Genomic DNA, 25733 nt, shown 5'->3' on the forward strand with positions numbered 1-25733 from the left:
CCACAAGTCTCTGATTGGAAAGAAGGACAACAAAAAATGGCATAGAGAGGAAAAAGTGTGAAGAACAACACTGCAAACCCCAAAGGAAGAGGGGAGAAGGTGCTCCAGGTACTGGGGAAGAGATTCCACAGCAGCCCCTGGAAGTTTTGGGAGAAACTACTGTGGAGCAGGTATTCATCTGCAGCACATCAAGAGGACCACGCTGGAGCAGGTATCAGTGCCATGGCCTGTGGAGACCCCAAGTGGGAGTAGGTTCTCCAGAAGGACTGCAAGCTCTTGGGAAGAGCTCATGCAGGAGCAGGAAAAGGTCTGAGGAGCAAGGAGCTATTATGGACTCACCACAACTCTCCATCTCCCCCTGGCTACCTGGGAGTGGGGAGGAGTTAGAGTAGTTGGGAATGAAGGAATGAAGTTGAGCTGGGGGGAAAAAAGGGATGATGGAAAGATATTTTAATTTTTGTCTTTGTTTTGTACCGTCCAACTCTATTTTAATTGGTAATAAATTCATTTTCCCCAAGTCAAGTCCGTTTTGCCTGGGACAGTAATTTGTAAGTGATCTTCCTGTGCTTACCTCCACCCGTGACCATTTTCATCTTATTTTCTGCACCTGTCCTGTTTGGGAAGGGATAGTGAGAGAGTGGCTGCCTGGGCATCTGGCAGCTAGCTAGCCAAGGTCAACCCACCACAATGACATGCAAGGACATAGATTTAGAAATATATGTATATATATGCATTTTTATATCTATACACCTAGTAAGACTTCAGACCAGATAGTGCTATGATGGATTTCTAGCGTGGAGATGGTCAGACAGTGTTTTTTGTTACGCTGACATACGTGGCTCCTTAATACTTGTGTGTTTTCCTTATGAAATACAGCATGGTTTGCTCCTGGGCGGAATGGCTGGCATGGATTTCACTTCCATGTTAAGGCTAAATGATGTCAATGAATTCTTAGTACGTGTCCCCATCTTCCTTCTTCCCCCAGTTTATATAGCCAGCATGACATCCCATGGTAAGGAATACCGCTTTGGCCAGTTTGGGTCAGCTGTCCTGGCTGTGTCCCCTCCCAGTGTCCCGTGCCCCCCCAGCCCTCTGGCTGGCAGGGCCCAAGACACTGAAAAGTCCTTGATTTAGTGTGAACATCACCTGGCAACAACTAAAACCATCAGTGTCTATCAACATTGTTCTCACACCACATCCAAACCACAGCCCTGCACCAGCTACTGAGAAGAAAACTAAGTCTCTCCCAGCTGAAACCAGGACACTATCCACCCCTTATTCCACACCAGTTACATCATGCCACACTTTCCAATACAACCTCATTAACCACCACTACCCTTCCCATCATTTGATATAATACACAAATATCATTCCCTTAGATATTTTCACAGGGGTAGTCCATAGTCTATGAAATGTCCACAACTGTCCATTGAGTTCACTTAGTCTGTGAACGTGCTCTCTTATGGTGGTCACTCGGGAGAGGAGAGGTTGTGTGTTGTGTGGGGTTATCGGGCATCACAGCCAGCTCAGGTTGGGTCACTGCTGCAGTTGCACTGCTTTTTGTAAGGCTTGTCCTCCAGTGGTTCAGGTGGTTCCTGCTGTCGTCATTCCTATAACATGAAACTCACATCATGGACTACAACAATTTAAAGGTATATCCATTAAAATCTCCACCCCTGGTCCATTCAGACCAGCCCTAGGGTGTAACATTGCACTGAACTCCTGCTTTGGCTTGGATTTATCCACAGACTGCAGTCCCTTGGGGTAGGCCCTGCTCCAAGCGGAGCCTCGGCTATGAACCAGTCTCTCCAGGGGTATCCCTGCTGCGGCATAGGCTCGGCCACAGTCACTTTGAGGTGCACCTGTTCCAACATGGCCTTATCCATGGGCCATCACCACCAAACTGCTCCAGCATGGCCTTACCCACAGCCACAGTCCCTCCAGGGTTGTACCTGCTCTGTCGTGGGCTCATCCACGGCCACACGCTTTGAGGTGCTCCAGCCTGACCTCACACACAGCCACGGATGCTTCAGGGTGTACCTGCTGCAGCACGGGCTTGTCCACAGCCACTTCGAGGTGTGCCTTCTTCAGCATGGACCTGTCCTTGGGCCACAATCGCTTCAGAGGCATACCTGCTGCAGCACCGATATACCCACGGCCACAGATGCTCCGAGATATACCTGCTCTGGCATGGACTTATTCACGGCCACAGGGGCTTTGGGGTGTCCTGCTCCCACGTGGACTCATCCACGGGTCACAGTCCCTTTGACTCGAGCTCACACTGGAGTTCCAGTCTGTCCAGTACAGCAGCACAGGAACAGCAGCGATGCTCTGGCCACCTGCCAGCCCCGGCGCATCGCCGTTGCCGTTATCAAAGTGTTCCCGGGCACAGCGCAGGGAGCAGCACCGCACAGGATCAGCAGTGCAGCGAGCAGCGAAAGCGAGAAGTAGCTGCTAACGAGCTCTAGGCTAATATACAGTGAGGCAAGGCAGCCCCACGGGAAGCACAGAAACCTGTCCCGTAATAGCTAAACAGCAATCACAGCTATAAATTTGATCTAGCACATTCCAATCAGATCTGCTGTTATCTTGAACTCTTCGTGCCCCGTTTTGGGCGCCAAAAAGGACTGTCGTGGTTTAACCCTGACCGGCAACCCAGCCCCACGCAGCCACTCGCTCGCTGCCCCTCGCCCAGAGGGATGGGGAGGAGGATCGGGAAGGAACGTAAAACTCAAGGGCTGAGATAAGAACAATGTAACAGGCAAAGCAAAAGCCGCACACGCAAGCAAAGCAAAGCAAACCCAGGGATTCGTTCCCCACCCCCCACGGGCAGGCAGGGCTCGGCCATCCCCGGGACAGCGGGGCTCCGGCACACAGAGCAGTGACTCGGGAAGACAAATGCCATAATGCCAGATGTCCCCAACTTCCTTCTTCCCCCAGTTTATATAGCCAGCATGACGTCCCATGGTAAGGAATACCGCTTTGGCCAGTTTGGGTCAGCTGTCCTGGCTGTGTCCCCTCCCAGTGTCCCGTGCCCCCCCAGCCCTCTGGCTGGCAGGGCCCAAGACACTGAAAAGTCCTTGATTTAGTGTGAACATCACCCGGCAACAACTAAAACCATCAGTGTGTTATCAGCGCTGTTCTCACACCACATCCAAACCACAGCCCTGCACCAGCTACTGAGAAGAAAATTCCATCTATCCCAGCTGAAACCAGGACAGCATGGAAATTCGGTCCAGCATCTGGATGCTTTAACAGATCTTGTGGAGTTTCAGAGGAATGATTTGGGCATGTCTACTCCTGTCTATTAAGACATGAAGGCTAGGATTTCTCCACCAGGTGTTTTATCTACAGTGAAGAAATGATGGACTATGGGGACCTAAGTACCTATAATTGCAGGAGGGCACTATAACTATGTGCTGGTTTTCTAAAATGTTTTGTAGGGGTCTTGCTGCTGTTGTTTCAAGCTGATTTTACAGGGAATTTGCGCTTTGTGGGTGAAAGAACTAAATGTCGTGCAACTATAGTTGAGACTGCTGTCAATAGTAGACTTCGATATTTCACAACACGCTTGACATTGAGAGTATTTCTTAACAAAAGCGCTGTTTCACAAGTGTGTGTTGGTTTTTTGGCTTGTGACCCCTAGTCATCAGAAAGTCCCACGTCCTTCTCTCTGATCAAACTTCTGGGCTGCTGGGAAAACCCTGGTGAACATAACAATACACTGACTTTTCTGTTGTTTTATTGAGACCCTTAAATGTGAACTGCTCAGGTGCTGCTGTACTAATGCACTTCTTTCCATTTTCCTGATCTGTGACTCCGTCATCAACTTGTAACCTGTAACAGCCTGTCTGAATCTTTCCATCTTTCTTTCATCAGACTTTTTGATTATTTCCTCGTAAGAGACTTTATTTATAAATCGTATGAATGTCTCTATTACTAGGTATCTATAAGATAAATGAAGCAAGTTGCTTGTATTAATTAATAAACTGATGACTAGCCATTTCAAGAGGAAGGGAGTGTTAACGCTTTTCCCAGTGTAGGGTGGGAACTGTAAGCATCTAGTATTTAGTGATCTGATAAAAGTTTCCGCTTAGGCTGTGTTTGCGCTTGTGGAAATAAGATGCCTGTGATTACAGTATTAATTGTTTGCATTCTTGGTTTGTTAAGACTCCTAGTGATCAAGCTGAATTGGATCCAAGGGAATTGAGTTTATTTTGATGTGTTCATAGGCTTAGTTAGCAGAACTTTTTCATTGAATCCAAGATCTCAGTGGAGACTCTGTTCTACAAAGAAATTTTAATTAGCTCAGTGTTAATTAGTGTAAACCTTCAGTGCAAGGAAGGATTTCCTTGTCCTGTGCTACCAAACCAAGTTTTCAACCTTTGCCTAGTAGAGTGGGGGCCGTATTTCTGTATACAAAAATGTAGAACAAAAGTAGTTCTTGCCCGAAAGATTTTTATTTTTTTTTAACCACTAGGAAACAAGTGTAAGCAACCAGGGGATAGAAGTAAAGGCAGGAAAAAACACCTTCAGCTTTAGCATCCATTGATCTCCGAGCAGTGGCAGCTTAGGCGCTGTTGGATTTATACAGATGCTGTTACCAGATATTTTGGAGGCACTTAAGAGGTCTTGAGGGAAGTTAAATAAGTTTTCAGTTTTTGAGCAGATCCTCCCAGGCATGAGGGACAGTGCCTAGAAGGTACTGCGACGTGGATTTGAAAAGTCTGATGAGATCAATGCTGTAACGTGGCTGGGGCAAGAGTCCCTTCATCCTGAAACAGGGAGGGGTGACTGGACGCTTGGTGTCATTTAAATGACCGTGGCATGCATAGGTCGATCTCTATAACCCTGTGTAAAGTTGTCGTGTCAGTTCATGACCTTGTAACTTGTTTCTGGGGAGGGGACCATGATTTGCATATTATTGTGTTTAATGGAGGATATAGCCTTGAATGTAAGCAGTTTGTGGTAGTGGACAAAGGGAAGTATCCAGACTTTGACCTGTAGGATAGCCAGCAAGTAACTTAAACCAGTATTAAGTCAATATAATAACGCTGGTTAATTGGAGATGTTGTATAAGGGGTAGTGCTTGCTCTGGGCGTGTGTTGTTGAGTACTACATCTTCTGTAGTCAATTAATGGAGGAAAGCGGTGATCTTGCCTATGCAGTGTCTTCCTCTTCTCAATGTCACCCTTGGAGCAGTTTGGTTACCGGGAACTGTGATACTTACTGGTCTGTTACTGACCATCTGTCCAGAGCAGAAAGGACATCACGGTAACGAAGGCCAAGATACAGACCGGAGTTTTTAGACCAGTGTCAGCTGAGCAGGTGGCTAGAAACTCTGAAAGACTCTTTCTTGACCTCAGAAGAGTTCAAAGTCAAAGATGCTGTGCAGGTTATGAATTGGAGAGACATGTGGCAGGTCCGTGGTGATAAATGCAGTTGTGGAGGGCTCTGAGGGAAGAAATGAACTCTGTTTTCATCCCATTTAGTGTGAGCTGACAACTTAGCATTGACAAAGATGTCAGACTGAGACTGTTCTTTGAACATAAGGAGACAGATCCTGAGCAGAGACACAGATCTGAGTAGTCAGTGCAGTGATGGGAGCTGAACTTGTTTTGCAGGTGAGATCCCTGAGACAAGATACTGAGGAAAAAAAAGAGACCTGAGAATAGAGAGAGCGTTGATGAAGAGTGACGATCCATGATGGGAACAATAAGAAAAGATTAGTAAGTAAGTAAGAGTAGTAAGATTTTTAAGAGTGTCATGTCCTGTTTCAAGAGTAGGAGGATTGTCTGAGAAGGAAGGTGAGGCTGGAGTCTTCATTGAAGTGTGGGGGCTGAAAACGGAGCTGGTGAGAGCTGGTATAGTTGGAGCAGTTTTAGCTCCAACAACACTAGAGGTGAAAAAGAAATGGCTGAAAAGGCATAGGTGGTGTTTTTTTCCTGACAGTTTTGATGGTAGGTGAGAAAAATAGAAGCATCCTTCTGCTGAAAAAAAGAATTAAAGCGGTTGAAGGCTGGAAGAGATGTTCAGAGGGAAATATTTGGGCTACAGGCAGTTGGACAGGGTGATGGGATCAAGGAGGATCTTTGGGAGAAGAGCATATGTTTATCTTTGCCCTACCTATCTTGCAGACCTTCTCTTCCTAAAGCTCTCTTCTGTCTCAGACAGTCTCCTGTGATAATTTTTTTTCTTGAGAGGAACTAGGCTGAGTAAGCTTGAGGAATGGAGAAGTAAGTGTGACTGCAATATGACTCAGAATTCAGCTTTTCCCAGCTGAAGTATTAAAAAAGCTGGAGGAGCTGGAAGAAGGATGTAATCCTGGCAAATGTGGAAAGAGAAGGAAAAGAGCTGGAGCTGGAGATGATCCATGTGGATTTTATTAGGGCAGAAGAGGCCAAAAAGTTCAAGGTAGTGGGAACTGCCACCATCAGTGAAAGGACAAGAGCAGAGGGCTAAGGGTGAACAAATGTCAAATGTTACGGCCTCTCTATCACTTCTAAACAATCACGTTAAGATTTGAGGAACTGGTGTCTCATGCTGTAAGACCACAGAGGCAGGAAAAAAATGTTGAGGCAGTGCACATTGAAAGAACAAATAAAATGAGGGGCTTTTTTTAGGCTGGGGGAAGAGAATGAGCAAAGAAAACATGGAGCTGGGACAACAACAGAACATATGAAAGTTAAAATTGCTGGAAATATCTGTACAAGATTACACAGTTCCTGCCTCCCCAGACTGTAGAGAGAAGTTGGCTTTTAATTTTTTTTTCTTTTGCTTTGCTACAGTTCTCTCACAGGTTGCTGGTGAGTTAGAACAGTGACTTCTTTAGATGAAGCAGATCTGTGCTACCCACTGCCTGTGTGGGGCAAGGAGTTCTCCGTACCACGTACAAGCAGACAATGTCTGTGCAGACTCTTTTCCTCCTACACAAATGCTGAGGGCATCTTGCTTGTTTTATGCTTGAAAGGGAGGCTTGTCCTGTGGCTTGGATGCAAAACAATGGGTTTTATTTATTTTTTCTTTTCTACTCCATTAGCTGGAAAAAATACATAAAGCACAGCAGCTCTGAGTTCATTTCATTGAACTGCTAGAAGCCTTTGTATATTCCAAATAAATATTTGGTAATTGTTTTACAAAGGAATATTTTTTGGCCCATAGTCCAAGTACGTACAAGAGAAAGGAAGCTCTGATACAACCTCTTGGGGAAAATAATCCCCCTCCCTTAGGGTGCTGTTCCCCTTTCACTGGTCAGAAATGAGAGAAGCGGTGGCCGGGGAGTCCGAGGGATCAGGGGTAACCTGACGGGACTGAGGAGTTTGTGAGTTTGAGGAGTGAACAGCGTGGACTCTGACTGGCAAAATGAGTGAATGATGGTTTCTTCTGGTTCTGGTTATTGTAATTAAACTGATATGCTTAATTTTCCCACCCCTGCGGTGTTTGTGTGCTCGTTCCGTGTCCCCTGGGTATGTGCTCTGCGTTCCCCTGGCTTGCCATGTGCCTGGGTGAGAGACAGCGGTTCCCAAAAGCCAGCCGCGTCGCCGTCCTTGGGTGTATCCACATGGCTGGGGTGTTTTGCATTTCTTTCGTCTTTCAGCCATTTCATGGACGGAACTACAGCTTCCAGAGCTCGCAGGCGGGCTGTGTGGCGTGGCCAGCTGCCTGCTGTGTTGGTGGCCCTGTGCTGCGGCCGCTCAGCTGGGGATGCCCAAGAGATTCTCGGGGCGGAGGGAGGAAGATGGGAAGTGGCACAGCTCACGTGAGCTTTGTTTTCTTGGGGAACGAGGCTTAAATTTGCCTGTGTAAAAGATGGTTTCTAAAATTCCCTACGGAGCGTGGGCTTTGCTTAATTTTAAGCTCCGATAAAATAATCTGATTTAAGGCAAACCTACATGTTAGGATGGTCATGTCACTCGAAGGAAGCTTGCTGTCTGACTTTGAAGGCTGCTGAGCTGGTAGCTCTCACTGACTAAAAGCATGAACCCCATGATTTAAGGACTAATGTAGGTTTGTTTGGTTGGTTGGGTTTTTTGCCCTGTCTTTGGCTGGACTCGTTCTTTTCAGTTTGCCTACTTCAAGAGCTGGTTTGTTTGAGAAATAAATCAGCTAAGATACTGAAGAAGCAGGAAGACTTGCTTTCCTCTTCAAATAAGGGAGGAACCCCCCTGTATTTAAGATATTGTAGCTCAGAAATACAGAATCACGTGATCAGAAGCAGATTACTAGTACCGTCTCTGTGCTGAAACCTATGGTTTAATAAAACCCAAAACGTCACATTTGAGTTACCGAGGGCACATGGCGTATGTGCATCCAGCCGCAGTGATTTTACAAGATTTTTGTTTTCACACGGACGTGACACAAACGCTGAAAGACATTGTTTTGTGATGTCACAAGATCATGCCTTGCTTCTTAACATAAACTTGAATGAATATGCAGATGTATCTTTGCTTAAATGTGGATAGGGATAGTGTCTTTGTGGTTTAAAGGGTGCCAGATAAGCAATATGTTCAGCAGGTTTTCCAAATCACACTGAATCTCACTCAGTCTGTAGGAAAACCACCAGTACCAGCACAGTATTCGCCTTGATTACTTTAATTCTGGGGCGTGGTTGTGGTCTGCTGTTTTGCCCATGCCTAAGCCTCATGGCAGAAGAAAACTTAAACTGCTGTCATGTTTCTGAACTATAGCTGAGTGATTGTTTATGAGGGCTTGCACATGAGGACCTCGGAGGCTGCCAGAGAGCGGATCAGATGGCGTAGCTGGGAGCCAGAGAGCTTTACTCCTCAGCTTTCTGGAGGTGAACTTTTGTTCTACCTACAGCTGAGAAAAACTGGAGATGGGAAACAAGATGTGAGCCAGAGAGGAAACTGAGTAATAGCCGAGTTCAAGATGTTAGTTCCTCCGATGTGGCTTGTTTATTACAATGTCTGCTGGCAGTAGTAGGAAAGAGTTTTAAACTCATCCTTTGCACTATAGAATTGACTTCCACAGACTGTTGTAGAGGAAACCTCTGTGGATGGAAAACATCCTGTAACAGATAATGCAAGGAAAGAGAAGTGAACTGGCCTGCTCTACACTGGTTTATATTGCAGGTACAATGCAATGTCTGTGCGCACTCTTGGTGTAGGAGTGGGTGATGTCTTTTCCTCTTACAAGCAACGTGATATGAACTTCTTGATTCTCGAAATCTCGAAATCAGCACTGATGCCGCTTGTTCTCCTTCTTTCTTCTCTTTACCTTTCCCATACAGTCAAAGTATCAGCAGTAGAGGTCAACACACCGGAGGAGATATTTGTGGAGAATGGGACAGACGCAAAGCTTCCATGCACATTTACGTCTGTGGAAGTGATCAGCAGCGCAGCATCTGTTTCTTGGAGTTTTCAACCAGAGGGAGCTGCAACTCGTATCTCAGTAAGGAATGGCTGCAGGGGAACAAATCTGGGAGGGGAGGCTGTGATAAGGATTCAGAGGTCTTCTAGTTGGCTCAGGATCAAGCAGATACGAATTGGAGCCTCCTTTCATGTGTCGTGTCTTCATCACTGTGATTTTAGGGGGGCTTTTAAAAAGTTGTTTAAAAGTATTGCCATATGCTAGATCTCTGCAAAGACAGGAGTGTGCAGCAGCTGTAAAATATACCAGTACTTTGTTAAACAGTCAGAGGAGAGGGGTTTTGGTGTGGTAGCAGTATGTATGAAGCAAATGAGCATCTAGGAATCTTCTCCTAAGTTCTGTATCCTCTTGCACTTGAAATGAGCTGCAGAGCGGTGCACTGAATGATAGCCGTCACAGAATCTGGGTTACTGCTATTACAGTGTTACATTGTGTGTTGCACATGTTGATTATTTTCTGCTTGTGTACTGTATAGCCTCTGTTTGAAAGGGTTTAAAGCAAGACCAGTCCCCCTGGTTTCAGAAGAGAATTGAATTGCTCAAATCAGTAAGCAGTTGCTTCCTCACGTCTTAGTTTTTTGACAAGTGAAAAATCAGACTAGCAAGCAACTTAGGCTAATAAAAATTGCCACCGCTCGTTTCCTCTGCGTTGAGCACAGGTGGGCTGAGATCCTTTGGTTGTGAAACTTGAAAGAAGTAGCTTTGGTAGGTTGTTAGCTGTCTTCTTCCTCTGTCGCGTAAGCTGTGCGCACCTGAGTCAGCTCTGACACTTCTGCTTCTCTCTTATTCCTTGCCCTGAGTGAGAATTTAGAGGAAGCAGAACAAAGGACTGCGGGGCAGCAGGAAAGATGCTCAGCCTGTTAGTGTTTGTCTCCTTCCCTCTACTGCTGCCGTGAGGTCATTTAAACTCTAGGAGCCCTTCAATGCTTAGAACAGAGATGATACAAAACAGTGTATGAGCATCTTACTCAATATAGAGAGCTCTGAAGAATCAAATCTGAACTCTCAGTGAATAAGTATTTAGTTTGGAAAAGAGAACTCTTCTCTTCGGCAAGCCAAAGCAGTAGCTGGGCAAAAGCTTAAGGAAGTAGGACATGTTTCCTGCCAATGTGGAACAGGATGGCTGAAAAGAAGCCATCTGTTTTGCTCTCCCCATAGACATATCCATCACATATCCTGTTTTGCCCTTCCCTTTGTGCATCATAGTCCAAACCCTTTATTGCAGAAATACAACTTCAGGACATAGTATTTTTTTGGAAGTGAAGTCGATTTAGACCTTCTACCTGGATGTAGTTATCAGCACAACTGAGAGAAAAGCAAATTATTTTTGAGCAGAAGTGACCCAGCATGGTCTGATGTTAATTCCCCGTTTCTTTTGAGGAGGTGGGGGAGGTATAGAGGGAAGATTATTTTGTTTTATGAACCCAAGTCTTGTTCATTACATGGCTTGATGGGCATTGATTTGAAAGATCAGTCTCATGATCAGCTTATATCTGAGCTAAGTCCATACTGCACCTGGAAAGGATGGTCCTGTGCCTCTCCAGAATCAGCACTGCAATCTTGCGGCAGCGTGGTGAGGCTGAAAGCTTCCCCTGCTTGTCCCCTTCTCCCGTCACATGCCCAGTTATAGAGACAGCTCTGCAGGAAGGAAATGTCTGATGACAGCAGAGTTTCACAATTGGCTTAAACCAGTCTAAACCCGTCAGCTTTAGGTTTCGGTAGAAGTTTTGTGTTAAATCACTTAATCATAAGCATGGAGTGGCTTGAGTCACTTAGCTCGTGTTTCAGGACAGACTTTACTTTGTGATTTCTCCTTCCCCAGGTGAGGACACCTAGAGAGCTGAGGAATCTGTGTCTTGCCTTCTAGACTTCCAGTCGGATGACTCCCCTGTGCCCAGGGGTGTGGTAACGCAGTGCCCCAGTGCTAAAGGTTATAATGCAGCTGGAAACGCTGCAGACTGATGCAGATTTCCTCCAAAATGTTGACAGATGACTGTGTGCTAGCAGACTTCCTACCAGATGAGTTGGTTGGATTTGTGCTAGCCTGTAAACAACAGATAAGTGTCAGATTGACTGCAGCCCAACAGATGGTCATGTGCACATACTTGACCTGGATAAGAACTGTGCTGCCAGGTGATGAGGCCTGATATCCCGATTGTGGGTCTGACGGAGAGGATGTTGGAAAGGCGAGCCTCAGATCAAGGATAGGAACAGGAAAAGAGATGGGAGATGACTTGAATGGGAAGAGAACTGGCTTGTAGCCAGTCTGGTGGCAGAGAGACTGCTTTGTAAAGAACGCTGTAGAAAGAGGAGGCTGGAATATTGTCTTAAAGTTTTTCAGCCATGCTCTGGAGACTGAACTGAAGAGGGTCCAGGTTGATTCTTGGTTGAGTTAAGTTTGTTTTGCTCTCTTTTAGAAGGTGAAATTAAGAATGAATGTGGTCCTGCAGTATAGCCTTGATCCCTCTATTAAGGTTATGGCCATTGTTCAAACATCCCATATGTTTGAAAGCAGAGTTGTCCTGTAGAAGTCTGTACAATTCTGCTGTAAATTCCAATTTGAGTCAGTATACCAAGGAAAAATGCGGTTTCTCTTCAGACTGTACCAAACAGGTTCATTCTTCCAAGGACTTTTGGTCATGTCTAGGGAGTGCAGGGCCAGTGTGCAACTTCATTGCCTAAAAACTGGGAAACAGTTATGTTTAGTTAATGTGAAGGTTTCTGGAAAGCAGCTAGGTACACCCTTAGTTACTTACGGGATTATTTTGGGGGTGGAGGGAAAGAGGGTATTGCCTGTTAATTTAGCTGTGCTGCAGTTGCAAGTAACACATTGCAAAACACGAGATAGGAAACTTGGTATCCTTTTCCTACGAGGATGCAGAAGTCTTCCTGTACCTGAAAGACTGATGGCTGTGATGCAGAACTGTTCTGTTCTTTAATTATTCCCAGGTTAACTGCCTTTTTCTCTTTCTTCCACCTCCTTGTCTGAGAAACGCCATGTCCCCAAAACCAGGAAAAAAACCCCTAAAAAATCCAACCACAAAACAAAACCAGCAGAGAGTGAAACTTGCAGTCTGTTGCGGTGGTATAATTGAGGTATAAGCCATAGTGTGGTTATGCAAGCCAGGCTGAAGTGGTGAGGCAGGAGGAAAAAAAGATCTCAAAATACTGGCTGTATATAATACAGTGGATTCTGGGAGAATGCTGTAATAGTGAGAGAAGCAATGTAGCTCTGTGATCTCTAATTGCATTGTTCTTATATCCTCTTTTCCTTGACTGCAGTTTTTCTATTACTTTAATGGAAAGCCATACCCTGGAAAGGACATACCATTTAAGGACAGGATCACTTGGGCTGGAGATCTTAACAAGAAAGATGCTTCAATCAGTATATCAAACATGCAGTTCCGGGACAACGGCACTTACATTTGTGATGTCAAGAACCCACCTGACATTGTTGTCAAACCAGGAGAAATACGAGTTAGAGTTGTGGAGAAAGGTATTCACACTATATATTTTTTTTTCCTTCCTTTTTTTCCTGCCTCCCCCTTCTGTGTCTGTCACTTTTCTTGGGGGTGGGGGAGTAGCCTGGAGGGAACAGCTGTCTTTTTAACCATCTTCTTACAGGTCCTAATAATTGAACCGATATTCTGTCAGCTGTTTAAAAACCGGAATGTCGTATACCCTTTTCCTCTATACCTACTAATCCCTATGCTTTTAACACGTATTAGCAAAAACTGATGGAAGCCTTGATGAAACCCCATCTTCTTGTTTCAAAGTCCTATGATTTTTTTTTTTTTCCTGTATTTTGCTACATCAGGGGTTAGGATGACTTTTGAAATCTGGGGAGCAAGGAGAGAAAGTGGCAGACTTTTCTTTTTGGAACCCATCCTGTATATATACTGGAAAATAATCATCTGGGCCAAGCATCTACGGACAGACAGTGAAACGCTACTGTCTGACGTGTGAAGGTGTTTGTGTTGGATGTGCATTCAGTCTGCTTTACTCAGATGTTCTTACAGTATCCTTGGTGACTCCTATAAACTGGTAGGGCTGGCTACTTGCAGTCATTTAAGGCTTCTGCTTAGCATTTGGTAACAATGATCACAGCTCAAGAGCACTTCTATTCTCTGTGTCAATTTGGCTCTTTATTTCCCTCGGCCACCCAAAATATTTGATTGTTCTAGCTAAGCTGGAGGTCAGCCAAAGTGTGACTGTTCCTACAATGAAATGGTTCTTACAGTGATAAGATTTCCAGATTTATATTGAATAAGGACAAGAATAAATGTTGAATTCATAAGTGGCAGTGCTGGTACAGCTATTCCATTAGATGTTAATATGTTAGGGAAGATGCGTATGTGTATGCCGTAATTAGAATGATACTGCTGCTGTCACAGGTGTGTACCCTGGCTCGTGAGGTCATTCCATGTATTTAGGTAGGCAAGGTCTGTATCTAACTCTTCTCTTCACAGAGCAGTTTGAGTTTCGTGGGACCTCCAGAGGTCCCACCATCGCTTAGAACTTTCTGTTTCTGCAAAGTTTGAAGTCTGTATAAAACAGGATCAGTTTATTTTCTTACAATGCATTGATAGTCTCCCCGAAGAAGCAGTAAAGCAGCTGCTGGTTTGGCAAAGTCAGGCTGTCTTGGCGAAAAAAAAAATCTTCAGATTTTAACTCAGGTTAAGCAAATGAAGACTGGCTTCACTACACTAATTTAGCTGATATTTTTCAACAGACTTGCATGCCAGTTTCCCCATAGGTGGAGCATCTGGACAAGAGAATCTGTTTCTGAAGGGAACCCTGTATTTACCAATACTTCCTGACATCAGAAAAATGGGCAACGCTTGTCTTCAGATTCTCAGGAAGACTTTGAAAACAGGTTTTCAAGCTGTAGCTGTAACACTGTCTCGCATTCAGACTTTACCTGAAAGTACTGCTCTTGTAATAGGTTGTAACTCATCCTGAACTGAGCTGGAGGAAATTTTTCAATGGAAATGAGTGTATATCAACGTGGGGGTTTTTTGGGGGGTTTTGTTTTATTTCTTTCCCCAGTACGTATACATTTAATTGTTCTGAATCATGTCTGGTGTTGTGAACTGTTCAAAGCCACATACTTACTTTACACATTTAAGTGTTCTCATAGACGCTTGGTTAGCCTTGGATTTTTTGGTTTAAACATTTAATAAGATCTGGGTTGCCTTAACTGTTTAAGATTGCCAAGCCAACTCAGCTGATTTTCACTGCAGTATCTCCGTAGCGTTTGCACAAACAGCTCCATCAACTCTGTTGGAAGAATCCTACTGGCAGGAATGAGAAGCAAGATTATTCTTTCATTAGGGCATCTGAATCTGGAAAGGGCTACTGTTCAAAGCCTAAGTGACAGAAATGTGTAGGGAATTCCAAGTCCTTACGTTAGGCTGCCCCTGCTTGTAATAGGAAGCTGCTTAACATGGTGTTCAAGACAGCTTGTGTCATCTGGAGGTGGGCATCTTTGGTCTGAACTCTCCTGGGGGGAGAAATTGGAATTGCCCTATGAAAATCTTTATACTGAGCAGCAATGGAAAACTTTGGGGTTTTGCCTCTTTCATAAAACTGATACTAACACACTGAAGAAAAATGGAAATTGCTTTGAATTACGGTGGTATTTAATGAAAAGTTTTCTTTGAAAGGCTGGATTTTTGGCTTGTGTTAAGCTATTAACCTAGATGTTAGCTTTCAAAGCTGGTGTTTGGTTATGTAGCTGGGACTGTTAGTGAAGCCATTGGCTGCTCTGCAAGTACTTAGGAGGAATTCATGTAAGTGTGGAATGCTGAAGAATATAAGAAAAACATGGTGGGGAGGCAGTCTTCTGTTGAACTATGTGGTTGTAAAATGGTGCGAGCTTTTCTGTGGTCTGTTGGACCATGTTCTGGGAGGCACTAAAGCCAGACTCTAGATTCACGTGCAAGCAGTTTCCTATTTTTTTTTTTTTTTAATATGGTCTTAAAAACCTCTGTCAACAGAACATAACTGCTGTCCTTTACTCAGATTCAGCCAACCAAAAGACCCCACCTGAGTCAAAGAAATGGCAAAACTATCAGATTTTTGGTATCGGTCTCTCAGCAGACACTCTGCGCTATCGTTGTGGATTGCTGCTTACTTTCTTGCTCTAAGAAAGCGTCTGTGGGTTTTTTCTTGTGTAGAAGGCAACAGCTGCTCTGCTAACAGAAATGCATGTCTGTTTTGATCCTTTTGCAGACAGTTATTCCTGCACTTGGAAAGGTGAACAAGCACAGCAACTAGGGAACTACTGCTTCTTAATGCCCCCAAATAAATTTATCTTTGCATGGGCTCAAACGCGATCTCGCTCTTCATAACTGAAAAGTGTTATCATTTGTAGGACTCTCTTCCTTAATAAGAGACGGATCTCTGCGATGCTGAAAGGTTCTGGAAAGAAAGGGTGCCTTCCTTTAAATTGTGGCACTCGTGCCTTCATCTTAATTTCTTACTAAGACTCTGAATTACCATTTTGTTATGAACTGGCATCTTAACACCGGAGAGCTAGGAAAGCTGCTGACGCGATATTCGGCCAAATGATGGTACTTGATGAGTGAAACAGCTAGAGTTCAGGTAGCCCTTCTCCTGAAAGTCACTGGACTCAAAGTGAACGCTATTAAATGTAAGCCCTCTTTTCTTAGTGTGATGCTTCAGGGTACTGTGACGTGCTGCTCCCTTCTAGGTAAGTATGTCAAAATGGGCTTGGTCTGTAGCCTGGCAAGTGTGCTGGGAATGCTCTGTATAACCGTGGCCTGTGGTTCTTGCTGGAACCAGTCCAGCAAAGGGTCATTAAGATGATTTAAGGGACTGGACTACCTTTCCTATGAGGACAATCTGAAGGAGCTGGGGTTGTCTAGCCTGCAAAAGAGAAGAATGGGGTTTGGGTTGCCTGCAAAAGAGAAGAAAGGCTCAGGGGGATTCCCCCACGAGGTACTGGGGTACATTGGTAGGTTTTAAAGGCTGCGCCAGGCTCTTCACTGGCACCTAGTGACAGGACAGGAGGCACTGGGCGTAAATTGAAACACGGGAAATTCTGCCTGAATATAAGAAAACCCATTTTTACTGTGGTTGAACACTGGAGTAGGTTTCCCAAAGAGGTTATGGGGTCCCCTGTTCTGGGAGGCAGTCAAAACCAAACCAGACAGAGTATTGTGCAAACTGTGCTAGCTCACCCTGTTTGAGCATCGTGGTTGGGCTAGACAATCTTGAGACGTCACTTCCAACCTCAACAATTCTGTGAGGATCTGATGCAGGTATCAGAGGAAGGTTTTTCTAGATAAGGTGTTTTACAAGTGAATCAGCAGAAGATCCAACAGGTATTCAGTGCAAGTAGCTAGCGTAGCATGGAGTCTTGTAGGAAACCCTCTGGCCTGAGATTTTCCAAGTGTTAACCACAATTCTAGCGGAGAGGAGGGACTTTGTTTCTTGGGAACAAACTCCGTTGGGGAAAATCTGTAACGGTAGTCTGTGTATTCTTTATCTTGCAAGTCTTTTGTACTCGTTCTCTGATTGGCCTTTATTTCTGGCTGCTCTTTCTTGGCCTCCTCTGCCCCCAAATTACATCGGGGAAAACGTGAGTAAAGCAATACTGTGTTCCTGTAAGCACATTACTAGTATCATATAATGATCCTGGCTTAAGAAGGGAAAGAATAACTCCGTAAAAACGTATAGAGATGTATTCTGAGACATCAGAATTATGTATAAACACGCTTAAGGGTGATCATGAGTGGTGGCCAGGCTGCTGCTGCAGGCTACCCAGAGAACACCCAGCCTTCGGGGCCCTTCGTCGGTTAGCTGTGCGTTACATTTAAATCGACTCTCCAGCCTGCCTGCCTTTTCCTGTTGCCCTCGCTGGGAATTGCCAGATGAATGTAACATCCCTCTCCACCCCCCCCTCCCTTCAGATACAAAATAAGACAGGGTTGTCCTCATTGTCACTTGTGTTCCCTGACATGTGAAAATTCCTGGTTCAATATAAACTGTCTTCTGAAGGACGGTGACGTTCGGAACGCTCTTGGTGTGTGCTCTGTTCATGCCTTACGCTGCTGGCTGCCTGCTATCGCTACCACTTGGGCTGCATGTTGTAATTCCTGGATGTTACATTAGTGCCTTCTGCTCTAAATGAATCCAAGGTCAAGAGCGTTTGTGGTTTGCACTTCTGTTGATCAGGGAATGCAGAAGAGTTGAATGTTTTCTCCCTTCTCTCCCCAGACAGCCTGCCTGCGTTCCCCATTGCCATGGTGGCAGGGATAGTCATCGGTACGGTTACAGGTCTCTCACCGCTCATCTCTATTGTCGTGTGTCTTGTCATCAGAAAGAACAACTCTAAAAAACGATACTCTGGGTAAGAGATCTCCCTCCTCACCTGTGGATGGTGTGAGGAACATCAGCAGGATCAGAGGGAGGGCTTAGAGGGGGGTAGGAGTTGTTTCAGCCAAGCCTTGGCAATCACGGCTGGAGATAGGGTATGGCAGCGTGGAACACTGGTCATCTGCCCATAATGATTATCTTTGTACTGTGCTTGAAAAGATCTACTGACCATGAGTTGCACCTGAAAATCACTAAACGTTGGGGCTGATCCCCAGCCACAAGCATATATGCCCTAAGAATAATTAATCCAAGATCCCCTGGCTCTGGTCCGTTCCCCTTCCCTCCCCTCCAGCCCTGCTTCCCTCTACCGCTCCCAACCCCCGAAGGAAAAGTGCCACACATGCACTTTTAAGGAATGCTCTGTGTCGAGATTAAGACTGGATTTTTCAGTTACCAGTGTCTGGCTCCTGAGCCTGGAGTATACTTGCCAAAACCCCATTCATCACCACACTTCAAAGTAAGGAAGGAGTAGCCACTCTGCATCCATTCTCATTCACTGTCTGTTTTTTGTTAACTGTTACCATCCCTGCAAGGTTTTAACGTTCGGGTAACTCCAGAGTGAAGCACAGATCTTTTGAGTGGGCATATGAAAAAGCAACAAGAACTAACAAAGGCAGGCTTGAGTCCTGTGGTGCTGGAACTTGGTGCTGGTGGGAGAGGCGCTTCCTTTTTTTCTCCTCTCTAATTAGCTGGTCATTTGCTTCTATAAGAAAGAATGAAAATTATGTATGTAGTCTTAGAAACAAACCCCAAACTTAAAACTCTCTTCTGTTCTTTCCACAACAAATATTCCTGCTTCCTGCAGGTTCTTTGTGTTGCCTGTGGGATAAAAGAAAATAACTCCAAGAATAAGCTTGTGGGGATTTCTAAATTAAACTTTGCCCTTCCCTTTTCCCAGTTGGAGAGCTTAGAGAAAGTGAGTTGGCTATTGACCAACGGTAAGGTTAAATACAGCAAAGGTGGCTCTGTGTGTGCTCAAAATTGTGTGGAAAGCCTGATTTTCCCCTTCTGCATGTGTCCTTCCCCTAAGAACTGAAAAGAAGCCTGCAATGTCATGCACCAGCAGTGTGCGTGAGGTGGTCCGCTTGCCTTGCTTCCTAGTGACCTGCTCTCCAGTGTCTCCCCGCTGAAGGACACGTGCTGGTGCTGAGCCTGGAGCAGTAGTTTATGCACTCTAATTTCTTGTAGTAGCTTTAACTACTCTCTTGGGAAGGTAATCTCTGAGGTTTAAATACTGCTTTCACTGACCATGCCAGCTCTGCATGACACGTAAAGAGAAACCAAGTGTGCTGTGACCCCCTCCAAACTTATGGACTGTCTTCTACATGATGCTAACCCAGTGTGTGGTGGTGGCGGTGGTGGTGAGATGCACTTACTCTTAGATAACTATTCTGCCTTGAACCGAGGTGGGCCGGGGCATTGCGCGGCGTCTGGAACCCCTGCATGGCCACAGTCTCCATTCATGCTCTGACTTTGGTGTTTTTTGTGTTTTTTTTTTCTTTCTGCCTTGGTGTGCTGGGATCGGATCCTGCTTACCTTCCTCTCCTTACAGAGATCCTGATATAGACGCCAGATTGGGAATGTAACAGGGCTGGGTCTTCTCTTCCAGTCCCACTAGACACCATGGTAACTAATCAAGTTGGTGGTTGCTGTTAATACCTGTGTGTGTGTGCACATTTCCTCTTCCTTTGCTGACTAACCAGCTAGCTCTCTACTAACATAACTTCACTGTAATTTGTGCTGGAATCTGTTGGCAAAGGGATGACGCATTTCACTGGGCGCTTGGGTTTCATTGTCTCGTGTCTGACTGGGGTGGAATTGCTGCTCATTGCAGATGGTGTCCCTCCATTTCTCCCAACAGTGAACTTGCCAGTGCATTGACTAAAGCACAGGAAATTCAGAGCCCTCTCTGTGTCAAAATAAAAAGTAAATTCCCCGTAAGTGTTCCTCTGGCTCAGACAGCTCGGGTGTTTGAGAACTTGCAGTGATCTAAGTGCATTAGTTGCTTAAACCTGAATTACAACTTTTAGTGTAGCTTGGAGGAGTTTTGTGAATAAAGCAAACAATTCATGATCACGTCATTTGGTAACAGAAGGGCTGCTTTGTCTCTGAGACAGTAGAAGCTCCTTGCCGTGATGGCTGGAGCAGTATTTTTATTTTTTTTCTTACTGCTGCATGTATGAGGAGCTAAGGAGCTATGGTTAGACTTACCACAGGATAAAAAAAGATTGCAGGTGATCTGCTTAATGTCACTGTCCTCATTTGTTTGTTTCTATACTTGCTTTGTACACTATCTGTCTACAAAGGTTGGGGGAAAAGGATGCCCAGTGGTCGGAGGGTTGTGGTAGCAAAGGGAACGCCTGTGTCTGCTGTCAGGGAGGTGGCTAGTTTACTTTCTTGAGTGCTTGGGTACCAGGGGGTGGTGAGGGTGTGGGTGTGGGTGGGGGTGTGGGTGGGTGGGTGGGAGTGTGTGTGTTGACCTAGCATTCACAGATCCATCACTGCAGTGCCCAGAAGCTGCTAACTATGTTTAAGGGCATTTGCTCATATACTTGGTTCTGTGGTGTTCATTTCCGTGTCTGTCACAGGCTTGTTTTCTTTTCAGTCCTGCTTTAAGCAGATGGAAAGAAGCAAACAGAGAGTAAAAATTGGCAACCTTCTTTTAGGGGTGTCGGTTCTCACCACAAGACAGTTTTCTTGTTTGAAAACCAAGATTTGCCTGATTAGATATTCAAGTAGCTATATCAGGGCACGTAGCTGGAACGTCATGTGTGACTCAAAGTAATTGCTCCAGAGACTCGTGTCTCTTGTGGGTGGGCAGAATTATTTTGGGATCGTAGCCTAAACAAAAGCAAGGGAACTAATGTGGAGTTTGGTAGGAAGTGCCTTCCTGGTATGGAGAGCTGGTGGCTCTTCCAAGTGTCTGCTTTAACTGTTGCCTCCACGGCTGGGACTGTGTACCTTGTAGCTAGAAGATAATTGCTGCTGTTCACCCCTGCTAACCGAGTCTGAAGCTTCAGTGAAGGAACCACACGTGGCTTTAGACAGGTTGGGTTGAATGGGAATATCTAGGGACAGGGATTTTGGAGGAGCTGCTGTCCTATGTTAATAGTTGTTCCTTCATGTTGCTTACCAGTGAGACTCTGGGTATGTGTTTTATTTCAGAATCCATTGTGTTCATTTTTACTTTGGCATAATCTGCCACATTCATCTTGCCATCACTCGTTTTTTTTTTTTGTTTTTGTTCTTTTTTTTTTTTTCCTTTGTGCCTCTTGAACATTGTCGTGCAAACTCTGCTCTGCCACCTCGTCAGCTGCAGTACATCTGAGAGCTTGATGTCACCGGTTAAGCAGGCTCCGCAGAAGTCGCCCTCCGACACAGAGGGTCTGGTAAACAGCGTGCCCGCCAGATCACACCAGGTAAACTGCTTCCTGCTGCTTCCCGAAGCAGGATCCTCCCAGAGTGTTGGGGATATGGTATGGAAAAGATAAAGGCAGGGTGGGACACGTGAATTAGGTTCTGTCTGTTGAGGTGATGAGGGCGGGGGGGGTAAAAGTGTGCTCTTCCAACAAGGGGTGGCCAGTAAGCTGGGGCTGGTGAGCTCTTCCGCAGAAGACTTAGTGCAATTGAAAGAATAGCATCTTGGTGGTGGTGAGATGCGAGTTCTTATGCCCTTGTTGTACTAATGTATAAAAAAAGATGGTTGTGATCTTGTGCGTTAACACACACAAGTGGTAGCGAAGCGCGAGCCTGGCAAGGATGAGCAGTGGACAGTGGGTAGCTGTTTAATGTAGAGACATTATCTACTAGATGCGTATTCCCCCCCATAAAGCTGCCTAATGTGTTCTAGGATTGTAACGGGAAGGAATTCTACTTAGTCTCTCATCACTGCGAAGGGCCATCCTCTGTGTGGTGTGCTTCCACCACGCGGAAAGGCGCCAGTGCGATGCAAACGCTGACGGTGATGATCAGCTTCGAGATGGCTCGTGCTGCTGAGAGCTCTCCTCTGCTGAGCCACCCAGCTTCTGGCTGCGGGCTTCAAATTGCCCCACTTTGTCTTGTGCTTGCTGCTGTTGGCAAAGTTCTGCTGACTTTGAAGGAGAAGGGTGGCTCTTGTCCAGACTTAACATCCCATGGGAAATGAGTCAGAGGGGAGAGAGCATGAGTCAGGCAGTTCTACCCAATACATGGTTACCTGTTAACAGTGCACAGGATTTCCTTATTTTTGCAAGCTGTTTCTTACCTCTTGATTTGTTTATTCCCGGCAATTTTCCTTGGAGTTAAGGATCCTGAGTGAGTTTAAGTCCGAAGTGGACTCTTTCTTAATTAGCCACCTTTTAGCGAGTGGCTGCGGAGTAGTGTGTGAACTGATGGGTTTCTAAAATAGAGTTAATACCTGGTTTCTTAATTTTTCCTGACAAATAATGGAGATGTGTGTTAATGTGTTAACGCTACAGGAAAAAAAATACAGTGCTAACAGCGAGCTGGATAAAGTCCAAGTCCCTACTCTGATGGGCTTCCAGACTGGTTTGGAAATGCATCTTGTTCTTGGCAGGTGCAATATTTCCAGAATTTTAGCACATAGGCCCACAAAGCTACCTACTGACTTCAGAGAACGGTTGTTCTCTGAACATAAAGGCCATATACTCCTGCTGTAAGATTTAAAAATAGTTCAGGTTTTGACTGGAGTGGATCTAGTAGCAGAAGGCTGCCTTTAAGGCTTAGATAAAGCTTGTCTTTTCTAATTCGTGCGAGGGGCTTCTAGAATGGGTGAACGAGACAGGTGATTCCTGCCTCTCCCCACCCCCACCCCCCCCCAAAATAAATGCGGGGGGGAATAAAAGAAAAAAAGGAAAAAACTTAAGTGTGGGATGTAGGTTGCAGTAGCTGTTGGAGTCAACAAGCTGCATAGAGGGAGGGTTTTGCTGTTCTGCACCTACATCTTGAAAGCAAAAATACTTTTTATCTTCTCTGTAACGTTTTGGTGTGAAAATTTGCTGTGTCTTCACCCCTCTGTGTCGCCAGTGTTCTGGGTCTCAGTGTACTAGAAGGAACATGTTAGAGTAGATCTAAACTTTGTAAAGATAACTCAGAATCAGCGTGCTTTTGCCCTTCTGTAGTCACTCCAGTCTGCTTACTCCTTGTCGGAGTCGTCCAGGGTCTTCCTGCAGCTATGTTCCTAAAGGAAAACCCAAAGTGTGAATACTCCTGACCACAAAGGGAAAACATGGCAAGTGGCTTGAGTTTTGTTCAAGTTTTAGTTTTGTTTTTTCGGTTTTCAATCTCTTTTGTTAGGCAAAGAGAGCTTTCTCCGGATTTTCCTTTCTTGGCAAACGTTTGCAGTAGCAAGCGGTTCCCCTACCTTCTGTTGAGCATTTGCCCTGTCTTTACAGACCAGCAAGTAAACATACTTTCTTTCCTTTAAAAAGATCTACAGTAAAATCAGGGTAGATCAGATTGTGAACAGGTTGTTTAAATTGGCGAGGAAACTAAATTTCAATAGATCACATTTCTGTTTTTAACTTCTAGACGTTGTTTGTTTTTTTTTTTTTAAAAAAAGGGTGAGATCAACATGCAAATTAACATATTTGAAATGAGGCATCGCATGCAAGCAAAAGCTGGTCGGTGTTTCCTGGTAATCAAGAAATCAGTTGCAGTATTCAAGCTTTTGAGCTGTTGTGTAGGTGATACTCCGATTCCTAGCAGGTGCCAGAAGCCGTTGCTGGCTGCTGGCAGGTTCAGGCACGCTGGTCTGGCTTTGCCGGGCAGTTTTAGACCGGTGGTTCACAGTCAGTGCTGCGGTCAGACCGTGAAGCCTGTGGAGTTCCTTGTAGCCTCTTACTTGGTAGGATACGTAGGAAGCGACTAAACGCTTTGTGCTTCACTGGTGGAGAAGAACTGTGAATACAAACACACAGCCCCTGCCTCTGTCAGTTAAAAACAGAGACAGAGGCATTTACTCGCAATGAGTGGCATTTAAATTAAATGTATTAAATTAAGTTTATTCATTTTGTTACTTATGCATCAGTTTGAGGATCAGCGGGCAGGTGTTTGGGCAACCACTTCCCAGCTGAAAGTGCACCTGAGCCTGCCTGCTCTTCCTTTGTGGTTTGGGTGAGAGTTTATCAAGCGTGGACCTGGCTTTCTGGAGTGCCTCGGAGTGCTGGAAGTGTGCATCTCTGATTCTCTGAATGTTCAGCTGTTTGATTCAACTCCACTTGTTCTCGCTGTGTCTTCCCTCTCAGCAGGTATGTTCTGTCCTGTCAAATGTCAGTGTGGTGTTTCTTCTCCACGCCATCGTTCTGTCGGGACCCTTATTCTACCATGACTTATTTGGATGAGTGAGAAAAACATTTCCAGTGAAGGCCAGAATTGTGTGTGTTTCCCACATGGATGTCCTTGTTTAGCTAGTAAGCTGGTTGCAGCAGGCAAACCGGAGGGCAGGTGTGTGTTGTCCCCAGATTCGCTAACTCCAAGGTGGCTGTCGTTTGTCTGTGTGCTGAGTATTCATTTCTGGGCAGGCTGAAGGACCACTGATCTTACAGTGTGACTTCTGTAGCAGTGCATTTCTGATGTACAGAGCAGCATGGTACAGAGATTCTAAGCAGGTAGCTGTGTCGGCGTAGAAGCGGGGAGCACTAAAGTCGAATTAACTTAAGTGCAGACCTCTGGCTTTGCTCATTGTGGTTTACGACGTACCAGAACAGGCTATGTTCAAGCTCTGTTCCAGGCTTTGAACTGGACCCCTAAGGAAGAGCAGTTCACGGTGCCAGGAATCTTGATTTAAATTTCAGATAAATTTCCTGGACCTGGACTCTGTGATAGTTGCAACATCTTTCAGAATCTAAAAAATCTGAAAATACTGTAGAACACTGTTAGACCATGATGGTCTAACTTTGTAATTCCTTTTTCTTTGCTGTAACTTGCAGTTTGTGACTCTGCTGATAAACCCTTAGCAAGGTGTTGGTACACGTGCTACTCTTTTTCCCTTCAGTTCTGAATGGAAAGCTCACAAGGCTTAGGTGATGCTGGGTTTTATACGGCAGTGCTGGTCTGTCTCCTGGTTCTGAAGAGTCAGGATGAGCTTATGTGGGATTAGGGGAAAGCTCGGAATTGGTTTGGCTTTTTTGAAGCTTTTATTTGTCAAAGAAGGGTCTTTACAAAGATTCAGGTCACTGGAGATACCAAGTGCAGGGAAAAAAATGGCCCTGATGCTGATTAGAATCAGCTAGAAATTCAGCTGGCAGCAAATGAAATAGATGGCGCATTGTAATAAATCCTTGGTCCTCCTTTTGTCTGTGTTAGCTAATCTGCCAGTTATTTAGGTGATGGTGGACACACTGGGACAATGATAGCTTGGTTCGGATCAGGTGATCACACCAGTCAGTCTCTCCACCACCACCAAACATGCTGGTTGCAGCAGAATGACTGTATTTAACTTGGCAAAAGATTAGAATAGTGATAACTGATCCTGAGTGAACTCCTGTGGTAGGAAATTTCACTTCAACAAAACTTGAAATGTCATAGTAAGTACTTCATGCAGCTGTAGATTAATTTTTTTTATTATTAGTTTAAACTGATAGGAAGTGCTCTCGAACTGAATTTATCATTCCCTTGACCTATGGCCTCAGGTAGGTGAGACTTCCAAAATTGCTTATAAATAAACCTTAGGGTCACTTTGCCTTGAAGTTTATATAGACACTCACTCTAATTGTAATTAGTAATGTAATCCTGATACAGTATTGGAGACCAGAACAACATGAGTGGCAACAGTGGAAAAAGAAGGAGAAGGAAAAAAAAAAAAGTGGCTCTAATGAGACTTGAAATCCAGAATTTTCTAAGACATCAGTGTCTCTTTTGAGCATTTTCTCAGTCTGTTATTTGTATTTATATAATACAATTGTATTTATGTATTTATATATTTATATTTAGCGTTTTATA

At 44.9% G+C, this 25733-nt stretch overlaps 1 protein-coding gene across 2 annotated transcripts in view; it reads left to right on the forward strand.

Annotated features, from left to right (window-relative positions):
- The window catches only part of MPZL1 (myelin protein zero like 1), a 46286-nt gene that overhangs the window by 13549 nt on the left and 7004 nt on the right, over positions 1 to 25733 (forward strand). Inside the window, exons 1-5 of one of the 2 annotated variants that reach the window (XM_080374594.1) lie at positions 968 to 9092; positions 9251 to 9411; positions 12672 to 12885; positions 17634 to 17766; positions 21106 to 21211. In XM_080374594.1, coding sequence (XP_080230720.1) covers positions 9041 to 9092; positions 9251 to 9411; positions 12672 to 12885; positions 17634 to 17766; positions 21106 to 21211 — 666 coding nt within the window. In that variant the 5' untranslated portion in view covers positions 968 to 9040. Of the gene's footprint in view, positions 1 to 967; positions 9093 to 9250; positions 9412 to 12671; positions 12886 to 17633; positions 17767 to 21105; positions 21212 to 25733 lie in introns of those variants that run through there. The other variant, XM_080374593.1, reaches the window with a different exon arrangement.

The sequence above is a fragment of the Falco punctatus genome (genome assembly GCF_963210335.1).
Source record: "Falco punctatus genome assembly, chromosome: 2".
NCBI classification, from domain to species: Eukaryota; Metazoa; Chordata; class Aves; order Falconiformes; family Falconidae; genus Falco; species Falco punctatus.